The following is a 20,109-nucleotide window of genomic DNA, read 5'->3' as shown; positions in this document are numbered from 1 at the left end:
ATTTGGTCTGCTATGTTTTGAGGGATAGGTGTGGGGGTATCGTGTTTAAGTGTGTCACGTTGTCTGATGAGGCCTTGGATTTCTGGTGTGAAGTTGGGGTTGTGTGATTTTCTGTTGCCTCTAGGGATGTATCTCTTGTCTGCGTTTTGTATGATTGTATTAAAAGCGTGCACAGCATTGTTTATGTTTGTGATTGGTGTACTGTTAAGTGTTTCAAAATGTTGTTCTGTCTCTTCAGTAAAAGCTTCCCAGTTAGCTCTCTTGTAATTGGTGTAAGTGTGTCTGTGGCCAGCTGGGGTGCATCTTGTTTTGGTGGTGATGATGATTGGAAGGTGGTCAGAGCCAAGGGCTCCGACCACTCTCCATGATGTTGTTGGGGTTAGGCAGGGGGAGCAAAAGGTGATATCAGGAGAGGAGGGAGTGTAGAGGGCTTGGTATGGGATATGTGTATGATTATGCGTGTTGTTCATGATAGTCAATGAGTCGAATTGAGTCTGTATATCAAGCCCTCTGTCTGTGTCAGGGTTGTCGACATACCAGGCAGACGACTTGGCGTTGAAGTCACCACCCATGATCAGGTTGGGGATTGAGGTTAGTTGGCTAAGTTGAGGTCTGAAGGTGTTTGGAACTGTGGGGGATGATTGGGGGGGAATGTACATGTTAACTATTGTCAGTGTTGAATTGTTGCCTGTGCGGATTCGAATGGATTGGGTTTCTGTTGTGTTATCTGTGGTAGGGAGGAGAATTTTGGTTGTGGCACTTGTGTCCACAAAACAGATGGAGTGGTGGATCAGGGTGATGAGTCCACCGCCATTGCCGTCAGTCCGGTCTTGTCTGATGGTGGTGTAATTATGAAATGATGGTGTTTTGTGTGAGTGTCTTAGTTTTGTTTCTTGTAAAATCGCAATGTGTATGTTGTGTTGTTTAAGAAAGTGTTCAAGTTCATGTTTTTTAGTGTTAATACCATCAATGTTGTGTTGTAATATGTTGATGTTGTGTGTTTTGTATGTGTTGTATGTTGCCGTTTGGGGTTGAGGTTGGGGTGGTAGTGGGGAAGGTGTAGGTTCTGGGTCTGCGGGGGGGGAAAGGATCTATCGGGGACAAAGGAAGGGGAGTACTAATCGGGGGTAAGGGCAAAGGGAAATTGGGAGTGGGTAAGGGTGTTGGCTGTGGTTGGGGAGGTGGGAGTGGGATTACTGGAGGGCAGGTAGAACATGTCCAAGTGTTTGTGTATTGGTTTGTGTCAGCAAGTGTTGTACAAGTGAGGTGGGCCCAGTTTTTGCACATATTGCACTGAACTGAGCCCTTTGTCTGTCTGCTCGAAGTAATGGGTTTAGAGCATGTTGGGCATGTGTATTTTGTGGTGGGCCCAGGATTGCTCTCTACATCTCCGGCTAAAAGTAGAAGAAGAGGGGTGATCGCCGGAAAATCACCCCTCAGTGCAGAAAAAACGTAACATTGTGTGTTGGAAAAAAGGATTGTGGTACTCCCCCAGGTAGGCGTAGCTCCTCTTTGGGGATCGGTGCCATCTGCGTAGAGCTGATGGCCAGGGGTGGTTGCTGCTGATTGGCCCCCAACTCTTGGGGTTGGGGGGTGGTCCCACGACGTAGATGTTGCAGCTCCAGGACCTGCAGTGGAAGTATACAGCTTTGCACTTCTACACATTCATCTTAATGCACCACTGTTGCTCCTATACATGTGCCCTATCTAGTATGTCTTGTGTGATGCATATTGCTTCCTGTAGTGTTTTGTGTCTGCTGAGATGATTAGTGTCCTGCAGTACTGGTAGCAGCCTCATGGGGTGATGATGGCTGTGGGGTTCCTGCTGTCTTCGTTGAACTCTAGTGGGCATATGCTACTGTTTTGTAGGAATGTGGAGGGAGGTCGAGCCCCATTTCAAAGGGTGCTGGTGTGTGGTGTGTTACCCGAAGACAGCACACATTTAATGTCTGGAATTCACCAGTTCTGTGAGGCCTACCGGACTTCTTGGCCACAACCATCATCTGTAGCTTGCCCTACAGGGACCAGGTGGATTACAACCTCCTGAGGTTGTTGCTGAGCTGCTGTTTGACCTCAGCCTGCTAGTGCTTGGGGACTGAAGCTGATGTGTGGCAGGTGTAGGGTTGTGTGACCTCCAGGTGTATCTGATGTGGAGCACCTTCTATAAAAAGGAGAGGGTGTCTGTCAGTGTTGAAGGTAGTGAAGGAGAACTTCCCCAGTAACCACTGCTCTAGCTTTGTGATGTTCTCCTCTTGTGGCTGGAACATGATGGATGCAAGTCTGGCTGGGGTGCTGATGTCAGGCCTATTTTCTGCCTCTGGTGGCAATGGTGGGTGATGGGTGTGGGAGGCTCCTGTGCACCAATCCCAGTTCCTTGCAGGTAGTGCACAACAGACACAGAAGCTCCACTGACTTTACAAAATGTACTTCTTATAGTGTTGAGCAGCCTGAGAGGCTGATGTGGCAGGATGCTATCCCTAGGATGGTTAGCAGGGTCTTGATGAGGTCTCGAATGCCAGCCTGATGTTGCAGGAGCACTGGCCAGAAACCAAGTGGTGACATTATGGCAGGGCCAGGGACACACACCTGAGCTCCTGTGTTGACCAGTGCAGTGAATGTGTCACTGTACAAGATTGACCACTCACCCATGAGACCAGATCAACTTGAAGGAGGTGTTCTGGGGAGATGTGGGTGGTGCCAACTTTTATGTGTGCAACAGAAACGCTTTTGGGGGACATTTGAATCGCTTTTATTGTGGCATTAGGCATACATGGGGTGCTACATGCACACAGTAAGATAATTCTAGACTGGATTGGCTCGCTGCACAGAATGAGAGAGGCCATGCCTCATGCACATATGAATAAGGCCTTGTGGCCATATGAATGAGGCCTTGTCAGCTGTAACAGAGTCCTTGTATTGGAAGCATCACTGGTGGTTGGGCATGTTATGACACTGCAGCGCCCTGCTTGTATCCAATGCTAGGGACCTTTAAGCACTACACCACACCAATGATGATACTGTTAACTGTTTTATCAGCCTTACACTTCCTTAAGTTTCTGCACATCTTCCTAAAGTGTCTGCTTCCCACAGCCACTGCAGCAAAGATCCTTAGTAGGGCAAGAGGTCTTGTCAAGAGTGTGCCTACCTCCACAGTTCCGGCAGGGTTTGTGGGTGGAGTTGTGGTATGAGGCAGCAATTGTAGGGGGCGGAAGGGTGACCGTCATCATTGCTGGCGTGTTCAGGTATGTACACCATTTCAAGAGCCCATGGTTTTTTTCCACTCACAGCAGCATCATGTTGTGCTGCCTTGAAAGACAAACAAAAACCCTAAAAGGTATCAACATCACCGAACTTCTCATGCAGTTGGAACACCTGCCTCATGGTGGAATCACCAAGACCTACCATACATAGGACCATGTAATGCGAGAGCTTACATTCACACTGAGGACACTGAAAATCACAGTTCAATGCTTAATGGGTGCAAGGCAAATAGGATGCACTTACAGGCTTGCCTACAGCCTGACTCACACTGAACAACTCAAGACCATCAAACTGCTTGATTTGATGCATGAAGAACAACTTTTCTGATGGTGTCTAGTGCCTCCTGTGTCATTAGGTTATGCCACTAATCTGTAATGTACTTGGCATCTAGGGCATGCTAAAGGTCACTGGCACAGAGTAGCCAAGTCCTGAACCCTTCAGAAGTCATCTCCAGTCCACATTTTTCTGGTGTAGCCCCTGCTGGGGTCATCTGGCATGCAGTGCATAATGATGCCAGCCTTGACTGAAGAGAAGCAATGGCTTCTTGTTGACTTTGGAGGGCAGAGTGGGCTTGGGTGGGAAGGTGCAGCCATCATGTATTGAGGAGCCACAGGTTGGGGCGCAGGGCTGTGGCAGCCCTGAGGAATCAGACTGAGGTGATGGGCAAATGGCATCTTGGGCACAGTATCCTACTCACTGCACCATGTTGGATGCACAAGGAAACCCAAATATTTTTATATTTGTTTATCAATGTGCAGTGGCAAGCTCCTCCTACAATACCCACCCAGTAACTACTCATCAGTGGCAGTGCTGGAGTTAATCCACTATAAGAGTTCCTTTCACAGACACTCCACATAACACCTGTCCAAACCAGGTGCCTTTCCAGCTTTCTGCACTTTCAGTGCATTTTGTATCTCATCTTATTCAATAGCCTTGTCATCTTCTACTATCAGTCATTTTCATAGCACCTCCCACTGCCACAATCCCTATCTTCCTCTACATTCAACCATTCTCTGAAATACTCTAACCATCTCCCCTTTACTGCCTTCACTTCCAGTAACACCTGTCCATCTGTACCCTTTACATTTTCCTCTCTACCTGACTTATCTCACCTCACTTTTTTTACTTCCTTCCAAAACATCTTTTAATTATTTTCAAAACTCTGTTAAACTCCTTTCCCATTTCACATTTGCCTCCTTTACCTTGTATTTTCCTTCTCTCTTCTTGTACCTTTTATATGCTTCAATTGCTCTACCTTGTAACCAGTCTTATATGCTTACTTCTCTACCACTACCACCTTCAACCTCTCCTGTTCCCTATCTTCATCATCCCACATGCAATCTTTGTGCACTTATCACTTCCTCCTTGAAACATACCCATTCTTCTTCTATTCTTGCTCCCCCCCTTATCCCTCACCACTTCCCTTGGTATTTTTCATCTTTATCCTTGTCATTCAGTTTGTTTACTCTTAGCACCTCTCTACCTCCCTCCATTTTCCTCCTCCTAAACTTTTTTTCCCTATATTCAATTTCCTTTCTACAAAAAAATTATCTGATGTCTAAGAATATAACTTCTGCTTCAAGTTCCCTGGAACACAACAACACTAAATGATGCATTAAATGATCCAATAAATGTAACTTATACTATTCATATCAGGCTGGTAGAAATAATATCAAAGTTTTGTGGGTAATGGCACATTTATTTACTTATGTCCTGTACAGAGTATATACATATGGTTTGCCAAATGGACTTAATAATACAGGCTACATACTTAGAAGTTTAATACATTTTATGGATATGCTATTTCTGCAAACTGATTCACTGATATTCATTTCAAAAGGGTACTTTTTATTGTAAACATCTCTGGAAGGGCATGGCACCTTGTTCTTGTAAAGATGCTGCACTAGACTTCATGTACAAATGGCCAACAGTCAAACTGCGAGAGGAAGTGTTTGTAGTCAGCCCTCATGGAGATCTCCCACACAAAAGGAATTCTAATATTACTTCTTAGTGTGTGCATTACTGTATATCCATGTGTGTGTGAATACTAGCATATACTTGCACACACATACACACATTACTAAATACATTATAGTGCCAAAATACTTTTATTAGTGCAACTATCTCTACACCTTTCAAAAGACCATGATCCTTTAGCCAAAAGTGTGAGGTGTTGTGCAGCATACACAAGAAATTGGGAGATAGTAGCAGCTATGGTTATATGATGGAAATGGTAGCAGCTACAGTTATATGGTGGAGACAGCGGGCAAGCAGTGGGAACACCAAGAGCTGACCCAGGAATTGACATGCGAGTGTTATGGAAGACATCCCAGGTAGTAACATGCATATCTGGTTATTTCATAACATAATCACTTGGAGGTGAGCATTATACTAATTGTAGAATTTAAAAATTAGCCTAACAAATTATCATAATCATGTGTAAAGGTCAATAAATGTTTATCAAATCAAAACTGAAACAAAAAGAAATAAAGTATTAGATCATGTTTTTGTATTCTATAATACTTAAAATGGTGAACTAACTAAAATTCATACAGAAAAAGTCCAGCATCATATCAAATATATTTCTGGAAATACAGCACTACTACTCATTGGGACATCCCCTAAGTTGAGATATTCCAAACTCCATTTGCTTTGAGTCTTCCCAGTTCAGTTCCATCAATCATAAAATATTAAATCACAATACTGAGGGCACTATTCTTAAAAATGAAGTTAATACAACTACTTTTTGTAATATGGGTTGGTGATGCAGAAAATGAAATACAATAAACTTAAAAAATCAAAGAAATATACAAACTTATACAATCTATTTTAAGATATTTGATTATATTTGGCTGAGCATCTTTAAATACAGGAAACAAAATAAAATTCTGAATGTAGGAATAACATATAAACATTCTGGATCATGAAGTGCAAGAAAACACAAGACATGAATACTGATCTAATCAGGGGTGGACCCAGAGTTGGGGGTGATTGAGAGCAACCCCACACACTCCCCTTGGGAGGACAAAGAAGAATCTGAACACCTCATCCTACACTGCCCCACTCTCGCCTTATCAGACAGCAGCATAACATATCCTCTGACTGTCATGTGGGAAAAAAAAAAAAAAAAAAAAAAAAAAAAAAAAAAAAAAAAATATATATATATATATATATATATATATATATATATATATATATATATATATATATATATATGAAGATAGGAGGGTGATAATGAAACACACAAGTCAGAGCTGAGTTTATTCCTCTAATGTTTCAGCTTTACACATTCAGAAACATTAAGAGGAATAAACTCAGCTCTGACTTGTTCGTTTCTTTACCACCCTCCTATCTTCATCTGTCCAAATGGATAATATGTATATATATATGTATGTATGTATGTATAAATGGGCAGGAGATTTTCTCTTAAACAAGTAGAGTTAAATGTGATTGCTAGTTCTGCTTTTTGTATTTTCTTTAAGACATTCTCTTTGTGTCTTAAGGTGGTCTTATTGTCTCTATTGAGATCTGAGATGATTTCTCTCCACAGATGACCTCCTATGTAGAAATCATCTCAGATCTCAATAGAGACAATAAGATCACCTTAAGACACAAAGGGAATGTCTTAAAGAAAATACGAAAAAGCAGAACTAGCAATCACACACGCACACACACTAAACATTTAAACAGTGAATGCCAAAACTATACATGAGTTCAAGAATAAACTGGATGTGGAGAGATACAAAAACGGGCCACAACGAGCATAGCTCCCATCCTGTAAAATACAACTAGGTAAATACACACACACAACCCTCATTTTAATGGACCCCAATACAATGTATCCTTGATTTAGTGGACAAATTATTCCATCTGTTACTGAGCTGGACAATGGCCCGAATGTCTGTTGCATTCAGTTGTCCGCTTTCAAGTCTGGGCCATCAATGCCAGGCCTGTTGTGTGTGTTAAAACTAATAAAAAATACAATATTACCATATTATTTTCAAGCACAATCAAAGAAACCAACAAGTGTTTACCATACCAAATTGCCAACAACAGTCATTTGTCTGTTATTTACTGATACACTCTGTTCAGTTTATATTTGGCAGGAATGGACTGGTTCTTGCACGCATTTGTCCATTAAATGGATGGTTGATTGTATACATACACATATTTACCTAGTTGTATTATAGTGACCCGTCTTTGTATCTCTTGGCATTTAGATTGTTCTTAAATTCTTGTATAGTTTTTGCACATACTATTCTTTTTCAGATCTCTTCTATAACTATCCTTTTTGAGTTTCTTTTCATGTCCTTGTGTGCGTGTGTATTTACCTAGTTTACCTAGTTGTATTTTATGAGACGAGAGCTATGCTCATGGTGACCCATTTTCATATCTGTGTGTGCGTGTGTGTGTGTATATATATATATATATATATATATATACATACATATATATATATATACATATATATATACATATATGTATATATATATATATATATATGCTTCAAAAGTCCTATGCAAGGAACCATTCTCCAAGTCCTCTCTGAGAGGAGTTTATAACATTAACTAAATATTAACTAAATCATACATATGTGTATGCAGTGACTTGTCCCCCTCCCCAATACACCCATCCTACACCTAACTAAAATCCTATTCATTGTTCCTAAATTTATATATATATATATATATATATATACCAAAATGCATTTTCAAGGTAAGTGGAAAGCCAAGGTATGTATCCACCCATCACCAATCGTACACCTACTTCTTTTTCCTTGCAACTTAGCTTCTTGTGGTTGTGTATATAAATACATACACATACATATATATATTTGCATTTATATATACATACATATACCAAAGGCTTTTCCCCCCCTTAAGTGGGGGGTAGCCAAAAAGAAAAAGGCATAGAAACCACTGCCACCCATTCCATTTCCTACATATTCCACTCCCCTCCACCCTCCTTCTTATCTTGGCACCTCCTGGATGATGGGTCATCCCTGCATCCTGTCCACTGCCCTGGGTCAGAAGCAGTATTGGAAGAAACAGCACATCCACAGCAAGGCTGCTTCATAAATTCGGTGACCCTCCCCTCTCCGTCCCCTAATACAGAAAAGGAGAAGACAGGGTGAAATCCCTTTGGGCTGCATCAAATTTTTTCTTGTACATACTTCCTCACCCCCCATCCCCCACCCACTCCCCCTCATGCATCACATCATCTATACACAACCTTTCTCCATTCACCCCTATCTTCTGTACTCTCCCATCCTTCCTCAACAGACATTCCTCTCTTTTGTAATGCCCCTTTCACCCCATCCATCCATCTCATCCTAGGACGTCCCCTCATATTCCTTCCTTCCAGACTTCTTTTACTAATCATTCTTCACTCATTCTTTCCATGTGTCCAAACCATCCTAATACTCTTTCATCAACCCTATCTCCCAGCTCCCTTTCCACCCCTGTTCTCCTCCTCCTCACCTCCTCATTCTATCTAGCCTAGTAACCCCTATCATAGTTCTCAGACATTTCATGTCAAACACATTCAAACTCCTTTTCTCTTCCTCTCTTATGTTCCATGTTTCTGCCCCATACAATGCTGTTGGCACAATCACTCCTTCATATAACCTTCTCTTAGCATCCATTCCCAGATGTCTATTTATATATATAATATTAAAAGCTAGGGACCATTGACTGGTACCTGTCTGTGAGGGTCCTGCGAGGTAGACAGTGCAGCTGCCTGATTTCAAAACTTATCTACCCCAGCTGTGAGGGGCTAACATTTAATCTCTGATTTGGGCCCAAGACCTTTCCCTATCAACTTCAATTGTATTTCTTCTACCTGTGCATACATGAAGGACTGACAAGTGGTAACTATTCCCTAACCTCTATTACTTTCAGTCAATGACAGAGAAACAGTCTCAAACTAATACAACACAGTCTGATTTTTTTTCCAGCGAGATATGTAGGATGGCCCAAGGACAACTGCCAGCAGCTGTGGGGCTGCAGGTTTTCCTCTTGGTGAAAGTTGTGGCAACAATCATTATTATTATTAAAGGCTTTGTTGCCCCTTTTCACATGGTTGGCACAGTCAAAAGCATCCACTCACATCATAAAACAAATAAAACTCAACAACCCCTCCTGTCTCTACATCTTAGGGATAAAGGGTTGTCCTGTCCCTTACCACACTGCTTGAGTCAGAAACAGTGTAGTAAGGCACAGTTCTTACACAGCAGAAACTAGTTTACTTCAACTTGCTTGGAAACTATGTGCTATAGTGATGAGGTCTGAACCTGACAAGTTGAAGTCGTAATTCCTTAGAATGTGCATTTGTAACATACACCTGGTGACGTACAATACAAAGACAAATCTAAATAGTGTCCTGCTTAACAAAAGTGAAATGTATTCAGTCTTCCCTGTCCACCCAGAAATCTTGGATCCACCCCTGGATCTCATCAACATACAATAAATATGGCAAACGTCATTTCTTTCAAATGCCAGACTTTTCCTTAAATCAACTTAATTCACATATAAAAACTTGTTCTTCACAACAACCTGTTCTAAGGTCTAGAATTTAAAGCAACAAGGAATGTGATACAAATTACATGAGAAAAATGATGCTTCATCCTTACACAATAATGAGACCAAGAAACATGATGGAGTGAATGAGTGCATTGGTGAACATTTGCCACTGGAGGGAAACGAGGCATTATGATGATAACAAATGTAACAAAGAATAAACAAATGGAACTCTGACCTAGAACAATAAAAATGGAAGATATTGTGCCTTGGAGGACAGTTACTCCTTACCCTTCCATATTCAGTCTACTGCAATACATCCTCTTGCAATCATCAGCATACTATCACAGAACATGAAACTGATATGCAAGGTTGATGGTAACATAGGAAGGTAAATGATACAACCTTTGATTACAAAAATGGAGAATTCATCCAGACAAGCAAACCCTTATCCGACATACTTGAACAAGGCAATTTTCAAATGCATTTCTCTTTTCCAAGTCTAATTTATAATATACATCTTATTATCACATCAAACTATAATAGAGGACACAATGTTTTATGAAAACTATATTCAATTGTATCAAAATATAATTTCAATAAAAAAATCATACACTAATTTCTGCACCCATCATAAACACAAGATTGATATGCATCTTGTAAATCCTACTTTCAAAAATTATTACTTTTCCATCCAATCCAGCACACACAACTAAGGACATTATCTAGCAGCAATGGGCAACTCCTTCAAAAAGTAAAAGGAAGAAAAACGAGGAAAAAAATCTATCAACACAATAGCTGAATAATATACGAGTCTGTTATATCTAGCAACTGCTCAGATGAACAAGTAAAACAGCAAGCCAATGAAAGCACCTAAACTTTATTTCGTAGCAGGGCATGAACTTGAGTGAACTATTGGTACAGCTATCCCTTGATTTATGACAAGTTTTCATTCTTGGAAACATAAGTATATATAAAAATGAACTAGAATTTCTATCATGGGTTTCACCAAGATATGTACAGTAGTTATGCTGCACAGTTTAGTTCTATGATACTGTTCATCTTAGATTTGACACATATATTTCATATCAATTATGACTCCAAATTGCTAATATAAGGAAATACATTCAAACACAGCAAGAGAGCCGGCCTGAATAAAACCAACTGGTCCTCTGCCAAGCTTGTCATAAAAAAAAAAAAAAAATAATAATTAAACGAACTGGAAGAGGATACTAAAACTTCACCAACTTTGAAATATATCATCACAAATCAGGGGATCTCTGTATCTGTTAGTGCTCATACTGAGTATAAGTGGGTCTATAGGGAAAACATCATGGGCTCACCTGTTCATACAACAAACGTCATCCACGCTACCAATGGAGGGCAACAGGGAGAACAAAGATTTTTCCTGAATCCACCACGATTCAACAGGGTTCCTTCTAATCCTAATGGTTTCTTTATTGTCAAACAAGTTCAACTTGAAGGGGGGGAAAAATTCACAAATGAAATTAACAGAAATTGCTAAGAATAAAATAAAATATAGGATTCTAAACTCAACTCTTTTTTTACTTCACTTGTGACTAAAGACTCTTAATCAAAAGTTGATAATTATAATATCCAACTCCAAACATAAGCCATCTCTGAAAGAATAAATCAACTAGACCATCTAAACATTCAAAACTGAAAAAAAAAGAGAGAATTATTTCCCAAGGTTCCATTTAGTATTTATCTATTTTCAAAGGATACTATGCTATCTCACTGTCAAGGTTCTCTATGCCAAAAGCACCTGTATTGCTTAAAAAGACATTGAAGTATATAACCGGCTACTCATGAGTTCCAATTTCCCCACGGGCATTCAGCATACAAAATGTGATGAATTACAATTATCATGAAAGCATTTGTATGTCTTCGGCAGTGACTAGAGTTGTTTAGCAGAACCAGATCAAGGCATTATTTAATAAAATGTGGAAACAAAGTGTGTATATAAAAATGCTGTCTTACAATGTTTTTTTGATATGTTACATGCACTGCACAAGGTTGCTTACAAGCTCTGCATGCACGGGCACACAATTCTATGTCAACTTTTCACAACATATTCCATTTTCTTCTTGTACTGACTTTCCTTGATCAACCTTACGAGAGGAGTCCCTTGCTCTGTAAGAAGTAAGTTTCCTTCACATAACTATTGTAAGGCTGATGGCAAAATTGTCTGACCAAATCTGTCTTCCTTTTTCTTCACATCCAAAAAATTGGCCTAAAATCTATTAAATCTACATGAATACATACATAGTAATTTTTGAAGTGCATCTCTCTATAGTTGTATCTACATGCTCAGATGAAAGTGTTTATTAGTTCATATATTTAGGCATATACAAGCATGTGCAACACACACACATACATATATATATATATATATATATACAGTATATATATATATATATACATAAAATATATATATATACTTATATACATATATTTTCCCTCTTATAGGGGGAGTGGCCAAGTCAAAGCATATATCCACATCATACACAAATAAAACCCATTCCACCTCCCATCCCACATCAGCACCTCTGGGATGAAGAGTTGTCCTATTCCCCATTACATTACTTGGGTCAGAGGTAATGCAGTGAGGCACAGCTTTTCCATAGGAGGGCCTGGCATTTGGAGCTCATTTACTCCATATACAAAGTACACACCTAAATGAGAATACATATTATACACACACTAGCATATACATACATGTACACCTATACACATGCATACACATACACACAATTACATATATACTGATGTATAAACACGCAGCACTTGCTATTTACAGAATTTAGCCAGTGTGATAAGAGGATCAATGTCAAATCATCATAACAATTTGACTCATTTTGTAATGGATGTCACAGGAAGACAGATATGTTCAGCAAAGCCAACACAGCCTTAGAGGAGCCCTTCCTCATGGATGTGTGGAAGGTGGGGGCTGGAGTCTTGGTGGCACGGAGTAATTGTCAGCAAGACTGTGTCTTGTGGTGTCCACTTCATACACAATGTGATTTGTGGGTGTTGTAGGGGTCAAGTCATCTAAGGAGCTGTGAGGTGAAACTTGGAGGTAATCTTGTGTTGAGAGGAGGGTTCTGTCTCCACCTGATTCTTCTCCTGCACCTGATGTAGGAGTAACTGGAGTGAGAGGTGTGGAGGAGGTTTTGGGAGGAATAGGTGGTGGTGGTGGGGTGCGGTGGTTACGGGGTGACACTAATGGAGGAGTGTCAGGAGTGGTGGGAAGGAAACCGTTGCTAACGCCTGAATCACTCTCAGAGAGGAGAAGATCTGACCCAAACATGGCTGGTGAGGTACACTGCAAAGTAAAAATGATTTTTGATAAGTATACAACATATTTTTCATAGTCTAAATCAATTATACCTCAAATCCTGTGTCACCTTTAGGAATACCATTATAGTTACTACTAAATGATTTAACTCATGATTAAATTCTGTGTGGTACACAAGTCTTAATTAACACTTCAATATCCTGTCACCAGGGCCATAATCTTTATTTACTTATCTATTTATTCAAGAAAAGAGGGAGGGAGGGATGGTGAATGGGAGTGGAGTATGTGGGGATGAAATGGGTGGGAGTGGATTTATGTCTTTAACTTTGGCTACCTCCTTTGTAAGGGATAAAAAACCCTTGGTATATATGTGTATTCATCAGTTTATTTATATATATATATATATATATATATATATATATATATATATATAAATAAACTGATGAATACATACATATACCAATGGAGAGGGGGGGGTCGCCGATTTAATGAAGCGGCCTTGCTGTGGATGTGCTGTGTCTTGCGACACTGCTTCTGACCCAGGGCAGTGGACAAGGTGCAGGGATGACCCGTCATCCAGGAGGTGCTAAGATAAGAGGGAGGGTGGAGGGGTGTGGAGTGTATTCAGGGATGGAATGGGTGGGAATGATTTTATGCCTTTTCCTTTTTGGCTACCTACCTTGTAAGGGGGAAAAAGCCTTGGTATATGTATGTATGTATATATAAATATTTTAGGGGGGTTCATCTGATTTACATATCTCTGCACATTAAACTTCTTTATTTGGAAAAAAAAAAAAAATCTAGTTTTGAAAGGTGGAATAAATCTATATACAGCTTTTTCCTCCTTATAAGGGAGGTAGCCTAGTCAAAGGCACATACCTACTTCCACCTATTCAATTCCCCTCCACCACCCTTCCCTCTCTCTTATCTTAGCTCCTCATGGATGATGGGTCAACTCTGTATCCCATCCACTGCCCTGGGTCGGAAACAATGTAGCAGGACACAGTAAGGCTGGTTCACTTAATCAGCAAGCCCCTTTCTCCATCCCCTCAAACAGACTTCCCAGGCATTGACTTTGACCTCTCACCAATTAAGGGCATGGGTCATGACCTGCCCGTGTATATAAAGACCAGATGAATACCGAAGACTCAGACCACGTTCACTGCCTCCTTGCTTTCTCACCTCCTCCCCCCTCCCCTGCAAGCAGACCAAGTTGGGGCATGACTTGAAACACAGTCATCACCTTCCTTGCTGTCTCTTCCCCTCCCCTCTTTTCTCGCACTTAGAGGGAGCCCTATCATATTATTGGCACCCAACATTCATCTCTAAATAAATAAATTCTCTGCATCACAGTTTGCCTTCAAATCAGCCTAACACTACCCTTGGGGACAATATTATATTGAAGAGGTGGAGTCATACATGTGATAGACGAGATATTTCAAGAGGATAGGTGAATAAGGGGATAGAAGAGGCTAAAAGTGATCAAATTCAGGAAAGAGGCAAGTATATGAAGACATGTTGCAAAGAAGTATTGAGGAAGCATATGAGAAATACTGAGCATGACTAAATAAAATTTGTGAATTAAAAATTCTGGATGAATTGTTATTGAATGAAGTAAAGGTGAAAAAAGGGGTGTGGAACTGTGGTATAATTTTGAACTGTATACACTATTACATGGAAAAGGGGATAAATATGAGTGTAGTAGTTTTAGGAGGATCAATCTGTTGAGTGCAGTTGGATAGGCACATGGGAAGGTGTTGAGAAGATTAGGAGGGGAACAAAGGGTGTAATTGGCAAGGGAAGTATATGATCCCAAACAGGTTATATATAAGTACCTTCTTGCCCATTCTTTTAGGCAAAACTGGGGGTGGCTGGTCGTCTTCTCCTCCAAGACTCACAGAACGACTTGTCTTCTCTCCACCTGAAGGAATAAAAATAAAAAATTTATTAGTCATGAACAATAAGATGATTAACCAATCAATCATGCTATAGTTTTAGATCTCTTTTTCAGGGGGCTCATGGCTCTAAGGTATCCAGTCACAGCCACCAGATCGACCTGCAAGTCATTCAAAGAAGAAACTTTGTACTGTTGTTTGAATTGAGTGAATGGTGGGCATTGTAAGATGACCTGTTCTGTGCATTCAGTATGGTGACTGAATCTGGAGCAATGGTGCATATGGGGTCTATTACCATGTCATGGCTCAATGGTGAGTTTATTATTTAACTATATCTATGCACTTATTTATGTATTTTATTTATTATTTACATTATTATAGTTTTTATTTATTCATTTATTTATTTATCATTATTATAATTTTTTCACATCTGACCTAGGTATGGACCAAAAGGTCTCCTGTTGGCATGCTCCGCCTTTGTAATCCTTTACAAGTAATTATCCTCTAACACAGTACCAAAGACAATCACCCCCTGTTGTCCATCTTCAAAATGCATCACAACCTTTACCTTCATCTTGGTATATGTATGTATATTTTCCTACCATAGGACCTTTGCAAGCTCAACTTACCTCTGGGTGGGAGTGGCGGCAAAGATTCATGGGATCCATGTGAATCACTCCAGGATGTGTTGAGAGAATCCTGTGTGACACGACGAGGGCTCGGGGGTCGAGAGGAATGACGCCAACGTTGTCGTTCATCACTGAAACATCAATGGTCAGTTGTAATCAACCAGTCCCAATGCTAGGAAAGAGTAAAGGAATCATGGTCCTCTGTAGGTGGGTTCCTCTTTTCTCTTAAGACTTTTTCCTTTTTTTTCCCTTTTTTTTTTTTTTAATACTCTCATCTATCTTGCTGTGCCATTAATCACTTAATCTCCTTTTACTGTAAAAGACAGCATATAAAAAAATAAAATCTTCTAAATATACATACATGTATATGCTAATAAGAACATGGGTACGTGTGTTCACTTATGCAAAGTAGACCACTTGGAAAAAAAAAAAACCTAACGAAATAGAGCACTTTCGTCTATTACATCTTTAGTGCAAAAAGTACATGTACTTTTTGCACTGAAGATGTAATATATGAAAGCGCTCTGCTTCGTTAGTTTCTTTTTCCAAGTGGTCTACTTTGCATGTGTATATATATATATATATATATATTCATGGTTGGTGTAGGCGGTGAGGCAAAGAGCAAGCGTGGAAAAAGCGAAGTCATATGAGGTAGATCAATTAGTACTGAGGTGGTTTGGGCATACAGAAAGAATGTGATGAAAGACTTGCAAACGTAGTGCCAAAAACTGTAGTGGAAGGAGTGAACTTGAGAAGACCAAGAATGAGGTGGATCAACTGGATAAAAAGGGCACTAGATGCAATGAAATACATAATGCACAAAGAGGAGAGTGCAATACATAGAGGTGAATAGAGAGTACTGTAATTACAAGTGAATGAAGAAACGATGCAGGCTGAATGATGTTCTTGTCTGCTCCATAAGACTTTTGATTGGATAAGTGAGAGGGGGGGGACTGCCATAAAATGAAGTAAAGGGGATGAATCTACTCAGGGTGTCAGGCTTTACTGTGGAGGCATTGTTTCTTGTTGCATTGTCTTCTGACCAGAATAGTGTGGCAGGGGAGAAGGATTACCTTTTACCTTCAAGGAGTTAAGATCAATCATTCAATACATTGCCCCATATATCTCTTGCATGAGATCTATAGCACCCAAGTAACTGGCATAAATGAAGTATAATTTGCAAGAATAAGTTATTACATCTTTCTAAAGGACCTTGAAAACTAGTAGGATCATAAAGCATAAACTAGCAAAGTAGAACATACTGTGTGGATTTTCCAGTTAGTGAAATCCGGGGCAAAAATTAAATCAATTAACATTCCTTCCAGCTCAGCATCTCTTGGGTGAAAGGTCATACCGGTTCCCTGCCACATCACCCTGGTCATGGGTAATGAAGCAAAGCACATCACCTCCATAGTTGGACCTGACAGCCGAAGTTGTTTTACCTTCATTGCTTCACTAGATGGCAACACCCTCCCTCCCTCCTCATCTATTCAAATTAATTTATGAAGTAGATAAAAAGTACATTTCTTCAGGCTGCATCATCCTTTCATCCATTCAGTCTCCTTCCAATCTTTTGCACTCTCTTCCTTGCCTGACAGACATTCCATGTACATCTAAAGGCCCCTTCATCCCATCTATCCACCTTTTGGGGTGCAGGGGGATTTTGATGCATCTTGAATGTGTCAAGGAATGCCTGTCAAGAAGAAAACACAATAGGAATCTCATTGTAATAACCATTTACATTGGTACAGACACATTAATGAAATGACTGTTGTCTCACTTTCAGCCATAATCTGTCTTGGTGAAATCTGGACATTTTGATATACGAATTAACATGTAAAATACTATAAATGAAAGACCATTAATGGATACCTGCAAGTGGTGGGTCTGTGAGATAGATATCAAATTGAATTATCTCTTTGATGCCTGCCTTCAAAACTTATCAGTACCCTTGTCTCCCTCTGGAGCTAAAGCCCCATGGGGGTGATATTCAGTCTCTGTATTGGGCTTAAGATCTCTATTCATCTTGATAACTAGCAATTGCCAGTACTGACCTCTCCACATAAGCCCCATACATAAACAGAACACAAACAATACACCAAAGTTCCTTCTCATAGAGATCTATGAGAGGGCCTGTGGGCATTGCCAGCTTCTGTGGTGCTGCAGGTTTCCAGTCAATGAAATTCAAAACAACAATTATCATCACTCAGTCAATCTACTTATCTAGTTCTCTCTTGCACGAGACCTATGGCTACCAGGCAACCAGCATCAGCCACTGGATTGGTCCAATTCATTCATTCTGGGTAAGGTAAGAGTAGTGTAATGTACGTGGAGGTGTTCAGTAACTTCTGTCTGGTGACTGCATCTGGTGTAATCTGCATCTGTGGTTATACCTATTCTATACTGGTATAGTTAAGCTGGATGGTTTTCTAAACACAATTGTGCTACTGTGGTTCTTGCTTATCATGGGAGTGATTTCAGTATTGGGGAGTTTGGTGGTCAGGCTGGAGTGCTTGCTTTGTGATCTAAATGAACATATTTTAGTATGACTATGTTGCATGGTGCTGATAGAAGGTTGTTGATGTTTGAGTAGTATACTCTCTTTTTTTTTCTAAGGCCAATTAGATGACTTTGTGTTATGTAGTGGTATGGATGTGTGCAGCTGAGGGGTCTTACACAGAACACTGTTGCTGTCATTTTTATTTTTTGTTCCGTGGGAAGATTTTGGTTTTATTATGTAGATGTCCTATTGTGGTGATTTTAGTGGATTTGTCACTATTCTTAGCTGTTTTGTTTTGTGCAGACTGTGGGATGTCTCTATTTTCTTTATTGTAGGGAAATCTAACATCTAGGAGAACTATAAAAAACATCAAAAACTTGTAAGTAAACCTACTCCCTACTCATGAGGCAGTTGGAACAACCCAAGGAAAAATACCATCACCAAAACAGGAAATAGTAAAATAACTGAGGAGACAAGATAAATCAAGACACAGATGCCAAACATACCCCACTCTAACAAAGATACATGTACACCATACAAACACCAAAGGCTTTTTCCCCCTTACAAGGAAGGTAGCCAAAAAATAAAGGCATAAAAACCACTCCCACCTATTACATCCCCACATACTCCACTCCCATCCACCCCTTCCCTTCTTCTTTTCTTGGCTCCTCCTAGATGATGGGTCATCCCTGCATCTCACCCACTGCCCTGGGTCAGAAGCAGTGAGCACATCCACAGTAAGGCTGCTTCACATATATATATATATTATATATATATATATATATATATATATATATTATATATATATATATATATATATATATATATATCATACATACATATATATACCAAGGCCTTTTTCCCCCTTACACGGGGAGTAGCCAAAAAGAAAAAGGCATAGAAATCACTCCCACCCATTTCATTTCCCATATATTCCACTCCCCTCCACCCTACTATCGTGGCACCTCCTGGATGACGGGTCATCCCTGCATCCTGTCCACTGCCCTGGGTCAGAAGCAGTGTCGCAAGACACAGCACATCCACAGCAAGGCCGCTTCATAAATTCAGCGACCCCCCCTCTCCGTCCCCTCATGCAGAAAAGGAGAAGACGGGGAGAAATCCCTTTGGGCTGAGTCAATTTTTTTTCTCATACATACTTCCTCACCCCCCATCCCCCACTCACTCCCCCTCATGCATCACAGCCTCATCTATACACAACCCTTCTCCATTCACCCCTATCTTCTGTCCTCTCCCGTCCTTCCTCTACAGACATTCCTAAATAATAAATAAATACATATGATTAAAATTATACATATATTGGGCCTGGTCCAAGGACTGTAAACCAGTGTTGATAAGTTTGAAGGGGAGCAGTGGAGAGATGTTCTCCTTTGACATTCATCTCACAGGATAGTTATTTGCAATTACCAGTTGTTGGTCCCTAAATGATCAGCTGTATGATGTAAAAAAAATAAATGTCAGGTATGCACTATGAAATATTCAACTAATCACAAATTAAAAGAATAATAGCAGCACTCAATGGCAGGCGCATAAGGAGAAGTAATTAAAAGTATATTGGGAATGCATTTTGGGGATATACAATTTCTAAAGACACTAAACTCTAGTCTGGTAGTAACTACAAAAAAAAAGTAGTAAAGTCAGTTTTTGCTCTCTAAATTTACTCTAATTTATATCTTCCATTCTGTGTGGTGACCACACCACTGCTGTAGAATATTTGGGTTAGCAAATGAAGTTTTCAATAATCATCTTCATCATGTCTTTGTCCATGTAGTAAAATGCTACTCTTTTGGTCTTCAAAGGAAGAATTACAAAGAATTACAAAAGAAGAGCATAATGATAGGAGACCTTTTTGTCCATAACTAGGTCAGATGCTAAGAGTAGATTGTTAAATTAAGAAATCAATAAATAAGCAAACCAAAGAATTGGCAAGCATTACAGCATATTGTTTACATGTTTATATAAATGAATC

At 39.9% G+C, this 20,109-nt stretch overlaps 1 protein-coding gene across 3 annotated transcripts in view; it reads right to left on the bottom strand.

The window, feature by feature from the left end:
• Window positions 1-6,764: 6,764 nt before the first annotated feature.
• Window positions 6,765-20,109, bottom strand: part of LOC143021898 (dedicator of cytokinesis protein 3-like) — a gene marked incomplete at its 5' end in the record, with an annotated part of 69,296 nt that continues 55,951 nt past the window's right edge. For all 3 annotated transcript variants that reach the window (XM_076179717.1, XM_076179719.1, XM_076179718.1), the window contains 3 exon segments: window positions 6,765-13,125; window positions 14,934-15,019; window positions 15,623-15,753. In XM_076179717.1, coding sequence (XP_076035832.1) covers window positions 12,727-13,125; window positions 14,934-15,019; window positions 15,623-15,753 — 616 coding nt within the window.

The sequence above is a fragment of the Oratosquilla oratoria genome, chromosome 43 (genome assembly GCF_046742065.1).
Source record: "Oratosquilla oratoria isolate Oo_2021 chromosome 43, ASM4674206v1, whole genome shotgun sequence".
NCBI lineage: Eukaryota > Metazoa > Arthropoda > Malacostraca > Stomatopoda > Squillidae > Oratosquilla > Oratosquilla oratoria.
This window is presented reverse-complemented; position numbering and strand designations above follow the sequence as displayed.